Below are 7,841 nucleotides of genomic sequence, written 5' to 3'. Positions count from 1 at the left end.
GTTGGTCGATATATATGCCAAATGTGGTGTAGGATGTTGTATCTTGGAACGCTATGATTGCACAATATTCCCGACAAAAGGCCGCACCGGGAGCTCTGGGTTGTTTTCTGCAGGTTCTTGAGGAGCTTACTATTCGGAATGGTGTTAACTTATTGCAAGATACACATAATAGGACCAGGGATGGAAAGCTCTCAGCTATTCTCAGTGGATGCAAAGTGAGGGCCTTTGTCCATATGCAATCACCTATGCATGCATCTTGAAGGCATGTGGCTCTATGCAAGATGGTGATATATGCACGATTCAATGTCTATCGCCAATACACTAAAAATTGCACGCTGCTGTCGTGGATCATGAACATTGAGCTTGACAAAACTCTAACCCTCCTTGTGGTTTTCTGCAAGGTACCCCTCTGAAGCACTACGATCGGTATTCCATTTTTGTGAGGACACCTTTGAAGCACGACAATATGTATCCCAAACACACTCTGAGGTTAAAAAATCTAACATGCTTTGATAAAATCTCTCTCTCTCTCTCTCTCTCTCTCTCTCCCCAATTAATAAATATCTTAGACATAATTAATAGCATCAAATAATCATTTTTTTTTCATTTGAGAACGGTTGAAATGGCGTATATAGTTTCCAATATTTTGCTCAATCTTCATTCAATGCGAACGCAGCTAATGAGGCAATCTAGTTCCTCCTCCCAAGATCCAAACCGGAAGTTCTAATAAGATTTTCCAAAATTGCAAGATTTTTGAACTATCTCCTTGTACTTTTTACAGGTTTTCTTTGGCTAATCTAAGTTTTGAACCTGCTCCAGGTTTGCACTCTTTTGGAGTCTGAATGCCCCCTAATTCTAAGGTGACGCTTTATCCAGAGTCCAAACCCTCAGGTCTAGTCCACATCGATTGGTGTCGTTGTGCCAAAATAAGTGGCCCGAGGAACAGAGACAAGCGAACAAGAGCTAGCCCCATTGCTAGCTCCTGCTAAAGCGACATACACCTACACACACAGTGACACAGTCCCATCTCCGAAACCCACCTCGCTTTGTCGGATTCCGGTGGTGGGCTTAACTCCTTTTCGAGCCTACAGTCGTGCGCGCGCTCATTCCGCCCCATTTTTTTTCTCTCACTATGCAGCAGCACCAGATGCAGCCCCACATGGGGTCCTACCCAGCTCATAATGTCACCACAGAGCTCATCCAGAAGGTACCGCTTCTTGCCCTTCTCTTTTTCTCCCTGTGCTGTCCTTTCTTATCGGCAGAGAGAACGTGTTTTGTAACAAAGCTGTTGGGGCATATTCTCCAAAAGTTGCGTTCTTTCTGACCTTAAACCCTTTCTCGATTATGTTCTGGAAGTGCTAGCCTTTCAAAACCATGTTTTCATGCCCTCTGCCATGCTTGAACCCAGATCTTAACTCGTCATGGTGCAGAGTAGCATCATATCATTGTGCATTGCTGCATCGAAAATTATTGAGGTGTTTTCATTTCAAAATTTTTATGGCACTGTGAAGCTGTTTAATAAGTTTGCTTTGCTTGTTTGAGTAAACTGTCTTCTTTGAAAAAATGTGAGCTTGAACTTATTTTCTATTGACTCATTTGCAATTAGCATTGTTATGCGTAAGTATTCCGTGTGTCCCATGTTGTAACTGCGAAATTCAAGGAGCATAGCACTGGCCATCCACAAGTTTCCTGTCTTCTTGGTTTAAATTAACGGGAGAGACTACCCACGTCGGATCTGTAATGGGCAATGTCGTTATCTTGATCCAAGTGCGACAATGAATGACCTATGTTGGTATTGTGAATGATTGTGCCATTAACATAGGAAATGTAGTATTTTAAATCCCTTAGCTATGCCAGGGGCACCAAGCTGGTTTGACATGTTAGTGAAATAGCTCTCACAAAAACAACAACAACTCACAAGCCTTTGCATAGAAAACTAACATGATCAATTTCCAATGTGCATAGTTGTCTTTGATGAGCTTGTCACCAGCATTCAAGCATGGGGGAGCCATTTTTGAGGTTTAGGCCACACAAAAAAGATCCTCCATATCAAGAGTCCACAACTCGATTGTTGGTCCAATGGGTAATAACCTCCAAGTTGGGTAAAAATTCTGTATAAACCTCCCCACGTACTACATGTGTGTGAATCACCTCCAAGGTGGTTAGTCTCTGTGTTATCATAATGTGCTTCCCTAAGAGAGTGCGTTATGAGAAAAATGATGGCTCTTAGAAAGAGAGATAGAGAGCATTAATGCAGAGAGGACACCAACACACACACACACACGCAAACTCTCTTTGTAGCTTTCTCTCCTCTTGAACAATCAATTCTCCTCTAGATTGTTGCCTTGTTCACGCAGGCTTCATATCTTTCGTAATTTAAAAAAAAACCCAAAGGTACCATTTTAAAAACAACTAATCTAATAATGTCGAGCGCCGGTTGGTAGATACAGAGAGCAAGGTAGATCGCTAGCCTTGATAGTACCATGCTTCAGACCTACTTGCCTGCGCTTGCCCTCGCTCCACCTCTTCCCTTCCACAACCTCCTCGCATCAGCACACCCCGTATCCGAAAGGCTCAAGCTCTAATACCATATCGAAGTGCACGCTTAGCGTAACAGGCTTGGACACCCCAAGCAAGAAATCGATGGTGACACACGAACAGAAACTTCAAAATCATTGAACTTCAATAGAGATAGAGAGAGAGTCGACACGGCACAGCGGAGTTCCACGCCCAGAAGCATTGGCCCCAAAGACTAGTGCCCCTTTCGGTATTTCTTTATCATTGATCATTGCAAAGTACAACTCCGGAGGGACCTATGCTCTTATACTCAGCATCTAGATGCTTTGCAGAGTGAGGCCCTAGGGGCTCTGATAAACTTTACAAGGGACGCTCAAAAGCAGAGTCCCACAAGCAAGCAGTTCAACAGCATTAAGCTCAAACACAAATGATCCCCTCCACAACCTCCTTGCATCAGCACACCTCGTATCCGAAAGCCTCAAGCTCTAATACCATATCGAAGTGCACGCTTAGCGTAACATGCTTGGACACCCCAAGCAAGAAATCAATGGTGACACACGAACAGAAACTTCAAAATCATTGAACTTCAATAGAGATAGAGAGAGAGTCGACACGGCACAACGGAGTTCCACGCCCAGGAGCATTGGCCCCAAAGACTAGTGCCCCTTTCGGTATTTCTTTATCATTGATCATTGCAAAGTACAACTCCGGAGGGACCTGTGGTCCTGTGCTCTTAGACTCAACATCTAGATGCTCTGCAGAGTGAGGCCTTAATAAGGACAAATGAAATGGGTCATGCACCTCCTCAATGACTCTTCAATGTTTAATCATAGCAGACATAAATAGGCACCATGAAGCTCTAAACACACTTGATCAACTAGCAAAAGACGTTAGAATAGAATATGTTTTGAGTAGAAAAATGCTAGAATAGAAAACGTTATGAGACATACTGTTCGTTTCAATACGGGACATCCTGTATTATAAATAAAGTACGCGTATTATAGCTGCAATGGGACCGACGACATGTTAGTAACAGTCACGTCCACATCTAACCCTATGTGCATGTGGACAAGCTGCATTTACTTCTAGGGTTTAGGTCAGCCTAGGAAGTGTTTTGGCACCTTTGTGAGCTTGTACGCAGAACGTGCATGTCCAGGTACTTAGAATAGCTGCATACTCTCTGATTGCACAACCCTTTAGCATTAGCATCAATACCTAGCACTAAGCATAAGCATTCTCACTGCATGGACTCATTTTCCCCAAACTACGTGTGAACCACCTCTCGCAGGCATGTTATTATTAAAGTGACTCTTTGTCACAAATTGATGACATGGACAGCTGATGGCGTAGATGGCTATACGGAATCTCGAAAAACGTGTTGACATGTTGACGTGGCAAGTCGTACGGATTTTCGCAAAATGTGCTGACATGTGCTGATGTGGCACAGCGTACGGATTTTCCGTGTTTTTCGATGGCAGCTTTTGGGCCCATAAGATTTTTATTTTGAAGCTTTTTATGTATTGCTTTTGAGAGCCCATGGGGCCTTTAAATATGTATGGAGAGGGCCTTCCGTCTTAGACTTGCTGACGAGCAGCTGGGCAGAGAGGACTCTTGCACTTTGTAACTTTGCTCAAGCATTAATATAAAAATAAATACGAAAAGGGGCGCTAGATTTTGGGGCGAATACCTCTGGGCACAGAACTATGCTGGGCTTGTCGACTCTATTGATTGTGATAAAAGTTTGTGAAGTTTTTTAAGTGATTCTTTCGTGTGTCGTGACAGATTACAGACTTGGGGTGTCCAGGTGTGTTGCAATGGTATCAGAGTTTCAGGCGTGTGCTTTTCTCAAAGCATACCTGTCCTACCAAAGAGCAGACATAGCACTTTGGCGCTTCCAAAATTTACTGGAAATTCTATCAAAGAATTTTCGTGTCCAGACCCCGGACTTATGAGCCACTCCCACCCTTACTTCATCGCACATCGGGTATGCTCCCGTCTTCATCGCTCTGTCTACAGGGCATAAGTCATAAGATCACTTGCAAGAGAAAAAGGAGTTCGGTTTTGCCCTAAAAAGCTCTAAAAACATGCGTTTTGACCTTTTTTTTTGTTGTTGAAGAGACTTTTAAAAATCTCTTCGACGGTTGAGAATATGGATATGCGATAGAAGGCAAAGTTGATCCTCTTAACAAGCTCTACGCATTGACACAAACATATTTTCTAGAGGCCTCAAAAGCCCTTCGTGTGAGTGTGTTTGCAGGTATCTCTCGCATTCTCTGAATTGCATAGGTGGGGTCACCATCTTTGCTCGAACAATATCATGTGATACTATATGCTTATTGTGGATCATCCAAGATAGCATACAAATTTGGGGTCTCTCTATCTGGGTCCATGTGTGCTCTAATCGGCTTGGAGCCCATAGTGCAACAACGTACATCATACCCGGTGTTACCAAACTGTCGAAGACCTTTGGTGCGAGGCTTGTGAAAGTGTGTTGAGTGGCATCCCGATTCCCCGCTCTAGCATAGCCAGTGGTGCATATCCTTGGGTGAGGCTATCTGAGACAACCCGAGCCATGGTGAAGCACCTGAGAGGACTGACGAAGGTAACCCCTAGATATACATATGACTCTACCACCTCCACTCTCCCTCCAGCTTGTAAAGTGCAGGGGAAGTGAATGTTGAACTTTGCTCAAGATGAGTGCTCCGAATTGTGTTCAAGGTTCCTTTTACTTACGGAAGGGAGAGCCTTCCATTCCTTTAGTGAGAGGGTGCAATAGACACGAACAAAGTGGTGAACACTGTGAATGAAGGTACATGAGACTGAGAGATAGAGAGAGAAGAATACGACGCCAGAATGTTGTCAAAACCCTCCTCCGAAGGCCCCACTCTCTATGGCGAGACCGGTCTACTATTGATTGCACAAATCTCTACAATGCTTTGGACTTGCCGACGAGGTTGACGACGAGACGTGCAGAAATCTGAAAATGCTAAGGGCTGAAATCTGCAAATCTTTTTCTGCTGAATTCTGACTCTATGGACGATGTCGTTGACGACGACGACGCACTGAAAATGCAGATGCTGAAATCTGCGTTTTCCCGGTTGAATCTGCAAACACGCAGGATCTGACCGCGCGGCGAGGATCTGCTGCGGGAAGGTGAGACCTGCGAGGTTCAGGACTTGTTCTGCGGAGTCTATGTGCTGAAAACTGAAAACGCTGGTCCTAGGGCTGAATCTGTCGCGATGGAATTGCAAAACGCCGAGGATGATCTGCAAACAAAAAACGCTAGGCTGAATTCTGCTTCCTGCGGTGGAAATCTGGTAACATTGGGAATCTGTTATCTTCTGGGGTCGCCCGGGCTGATCTGCTGTACAAAACGCCAGGGCTGATCTGTCTTGCAACAACGCTAGCTTCTCAGTTGGGCTGAAAACGTTAGGTCAGTTGCGGGGGTTGGTCTTGCTGAGAAGTTGCCTGTTGAGCAAGTGCTCTCGCTCCCTCTTTTGGCAGAAAGTGCTAGCGCTAGTTTGCTTATATACAAACTTATGAAATCTGCCCTACCTAGTTCCCAACAAAAGTCACTTAAAAATAGTAAGTGACAAATGTCAAAAATAGGGAAAATAGGTCTATGCACTGTAAAAATGCTCCTGATGGGTTCTGATGAAAATCTGATGATCATGCTGTGTGCAACCGGAGGATATGCATCTAATCTAAGTGTATGGACATGCACGGTCTGCGAACAGACTCACAAAGGTGCCAGATCACTTCCTATTCTAGATTGACTTGACTGAACTGAACCTTGGTCATGCTGTAGCTTGTTCACGGACACATAGGGTTGGATGTGTCACGTGACATCCCCTCCTTTTCAAAGTGAGGTATTGATACCAAACTGTATGGCGTTGAGGGAGATCACCAATTGCATTTGGAATCCTGGAAAGGACTCTTCGCCGGCCAACTCTGATGCGTGGGTCATGCGGTACTTGAACTTCATAAAGGTCTGCAACGCTTGCTTCTTTGGGCCGCACCGAAAGCGACACAAAGTCTTCTGTGGCTCTTTCAATGCTTCAACTTCGTCAAGAGTCATGCGTCTACCTTCTTCAAGAATCTCCGAGGCTGAAAATTCCTGAAACCACTTCCAACACAAAACAGGAACATATCCATTCCATGTAAAGTGACTGGAAAAATACTATTCCTTAAACAAACTGTGCATTTGATGCAAATGAACAAAGTGACGGAGTGCCAAACCGTTCATCAAACACACACAAACAATGAGATTGAAATTTGTCTTTCTGATCTAAATCAATCAACTGTGGCAAATCACAATGGACATACCTATGCTTGACGCTCAATCTTTCTTGTGCTCTTTCTTCGATTGTGTCGTGCCAAGGAAGAGACATGGAATGTAAATTTCTTGAATGCAAACATTTCATCTTTTCATGAATCATCCACATACATCTGTGCTCATTCATGAGTGAATCGTGCTCAACGTACAATATGGCATGCCTATGAAAAGGGATCACATAAAGACGCTGACTAAAATACAGGAAACCATCACGAATGAAACACTCGAACAATGCGTGCTGACTAATCATGCGAACACATAGTACTTCTTGTGGGGGTTCTTGAGACCTAGGCTCGAGGGCTAAGATCGGTTCTTCTTGAGGGGGTTCTTTATGAGGGGGTTCTTCCTGAGGGGGGTCTTTAGACCTCGACTCGAGAGCCAAGATTGGTTCTTCATGATTGATCGAATCTGCAATGAGGTTAGCTTCACTAGAAAAAGTATCAACTAACACATCATCCTTGGGAACAATCACATTATCTTCGTGCAAATCATCATGCTTGTGAGAAATCACATCTTGATCATGGAAACCATCATGCTCGTGAGAAATCACATCGTGATCATTATGCAAATCATCATGCTTGTCATCATGCAAATCCTGTGTATTATGCTTTGGAGAAGAAGAGATGGAGAGAGTCTCCTTTTCCCGAATCTCTTGCATCTGCGTCTGCACTTGAGAAAAGAATTGGAACAAGGCGGCTTTCCTTTCGTTGTGCTCATGCTCTGCTACCATTCTTTCTTCGTGTTCACGCTCTATTTTTGCTTTTCTTTCTGCATTTCTTGCTTTGCGTTTTAACTTTGTGCCCATCATCATCTTATCGAACTCCTCCATAGGAGTTAGTGCAATCCTTGTTGTAGATGGGGAAGGGGAAGGGTTGGAAAAACCTCCTGGTGGGGAAAATTCTTCTTCGACTCTCTCATGCTCATCACCTCCAAGCGAAGTATTCATTCCGCTTCAAGTGATGACCATCTGTTAGGGAATAAAGGCCTA

General features: G+C 44.0%; 1 protein-coding gene across 3 annotated transcripts in view; it reads left to right on the top strand.

The window, feature by feature from the left end:
• Positions 1–921: 921 nt before the first annotated feature.
• Positions 922–7,841, top strand: part of LOC147446936 (uncharacterized) — a 51,960-nt gene continuing 45,040 nt past the window's right edge. Inside the window, exon 1 of one of the 3 annotated variants that reach the window (XM_086522870.1) lies at positions 922–1,207. In XM_086522870.1, coding sequence (XP_086378996.1) covers positions 1,133–1,207 — 75 coding nt within the window. In that variant the 5' untranslated portion in view covers positions 922–1,132. The other 2 variants (XM_086522872.1, XM_086522871.1) reach the window with 2 other exon arrangements.

This window comes from Adiantum capillus-veneris, chromosome 11 (genome assembly GCF_014529385.1).
Source record: "Adiantum capillus-veneris isolate H3 chromosome 11, ASM1452938v2, whole genome shotgun sequence".
NCBI lineage: Eukaryota > Viridiplantae > Streptophyta > Polypodiopsida > Polypodiales > Pteridaceae > Adiantum > Adiantum capillus-veneris.
This window is presented reverse-complemented; position numbering and strand designations above follow the sequence as displayed.